Below are 2,207 nucleotides of genomic sequence, written 5' to 3'. Positions count from 1 at the left end.
AGAAAGTAAATAGCAAGTAACAAGAGGAAGGAGATCACAGTTTGCAAAGCTTTTATGTGGACCTTGGTGTTGGGATCTGGAGTCCTTTGCCATACAGCTGCATCTTCTTGAGACGTTTATTCAAAGAACAAATTAACAGCAGAAAAGATATCAGGGACAGAATAAAGGGTATTAAGTTTGCAAGCGTGGTTACAGTCATATCTGAAAGGTGCGTTGAATCACTCAATTTGATCTCCCAACTCACGTTGCCATCATATTCTTTTGTCCACATACTCCCATCCATGTTTACCACAACAAGATGACAAACCAAAAATAACAAAGACCCGAGTAGTGTCACTGGAACGACACTCTTAATTCTCCTTTTTAGGTGAAGAAAAATAAAGTTGGAGAAATTGGCAATCTTGAGCAAATAAAATATGCTGAGGCTAGTAGCAACCCAGATGCTGAAATGGTTGGTTACTGCCCAGGCATTAGTAGTAGTAATTCTTACTGCTAAACTGTATGAATCTGGATTCAGAACAGTTGCATACCAAAGCAATAATATTACCCAGTGCAAACCAACTCTGGAGACTGCCAGAGCAGTGAGAATTTGGTCAGCAGAGGAGATCTTTTGTCTGTTGACCCATTCAATGGAATTTACCAATGCTATGAAGCCATTAGCAAAATTTCCAAGAACAAATGTAACCACTACTAGAATGGAAAATATGGATAGAAAAGTTGTCTTGTCTGAACAGACAAAAAGATAGAAAAAATGAAGGCTTAACAACACTGGCTCTGATTCCTTTAATATCCTGACCTTAAATTTTATGTGCACCTGATTTCTGAATGTGCAGTAACGTTCTTTTTACTTTTAAATATTGTGACCAGTGTCAAACAAGAAAGTACAAGTTTATGCTAATTGATGAGTTCGATAATGTATTTATGGAAACCATTCTAATTTTCAAACAGCTCAACTTAACTCATTTATTCAATGTCTGTTCTTGTTAGAGACTGGAAATATTCATACTGAAGTTGAAATGAAACTTGAATTTTCATTTGCCAGCATGCAAATAAAGACATATTCTCTTTCAGTGTTTTGCAATGTTTTCCTCGTTTCACATCTCCATAATTTGTGTTCAGCAACTTTACCTGTTCGTTATGGAAAATGTACCACATAGTTCATACAGTAAACATCTAAATCTGAAAGGGAAATTAGTCATTACTAGGATCATCATTATGACCAATTTTTATGCTAGATTTAAATAGACAGAATCCAAACTTTTTAATCAAAATCATCGATAGTTTTCTTGGGAACCATGGGAAGGCCAATACACTTTAAAATCTTACTCCTGCTAACCAGTTCTTTTGTATGACATTATTGTCAACAAGTTCATAAAACATACACATCTAGACTGGCACACACACATACATACACCTATCCAGAAAAAATGAATTTTAAAAATAATTTCCAAAATGGAAAATGAGTTTCCAGGAGGTCATCCTGGTGAAATTAGTCCTATTTTCTCTCTCAGAGTTTTTAGTCCATAAAAATATATCAAACATCTCTCTCATGCTTAGACCTTTGTTAAAGTTACCCTCAAGTCTATTTAATGTCTAAATATTTGACATTTCATTAAAATATCCAACATTTTTGTAAATATTCCTGAGAATCACAAGCTCTCCTTACAGGGAAATTCAACGAACAGCACTGGATCTCAAAATGCCATTCCCATAAATAAAATATAGTATCTCAACAACAGGTACACCATTGTATTCCATGAATTTTTGTTTTGCTTATAATGTAGAAATGGGGCTCTGAGCCTTCAAACTGCCTCATTACCCAAGGGAAGCCTGCCAACCAAACGAAGCCCAGGACCAGACAGATTCACAGCTGAATTCTACCAGATATATAACAAAGCACTGTGCGATTTATACAGAACCTATTCTAAGAAATTGAGGAAAAGAGACTCCTCCCTAACTCATTCTATAAAGCCAGCAGCACCCTAATACCAAAACTTTGCAGAGACACAACAAAAAAAGAAAACTTCAGACCAATATCCTTAATAAACATAGATGAAAAAGTACTCAACAAAATACTAGCAAACTGAATCCAGAAGCACATCAAAAAGCTAATCCACCATAATCAAATAGGCTTTATCACTAAGATACAAGGTTGTTTCAGCATATGCAGATCAATAAGTGTGATTCATCACATAAGCAGAACTAAT

The 2,207-nt window shown here is 35.3% G+C and overlaps 1 protein-coding gene across 1 annotated transcript; it reads right to left on the bottom strand.

Annotated features, from left to right (window-relative positions):
- Positions 1-8: 8 nt before the first annotated feature.
- On the bottom strand, positions 9-2,101 carry LOC113222674 (taste receptor type 2 member 45-like; the record flags this gene model as incomplete). Its single annotated transcript, XM_026452319.1, is given in 3 exon segments — positions 9-82; positions 85-687; positions 2,065-2,101. Coding segments are annotated over 3 exon segments (714 nt in total), but the record flags the coding sequence as incomplete, so codon positions are not given.
- Positions 2,102-2,207: the final 106 nt, after the last annotated feature.

This window comes from Piliocolobus tephrosceles, unplaced genomic scaffold (genome assembly GCF_002776525.5).
Source record: "Piliocolobus tephrosceles isolate RC106 unplaced genomic scaffold, ASM277652v3 unscaffolded_33342, whole genome shotgun sequence".
In the NCBI taxonomy this organism is placed as follows: Eukaryota; Metazoa; Chordata; class Mammalia; order Primates; family Cercopithecidae; genus Piliocolobus; species Piliocolobus tephrosceles.
This window is presented reverse-complemented; position numbering and strand designations above follow the sequence as displayed.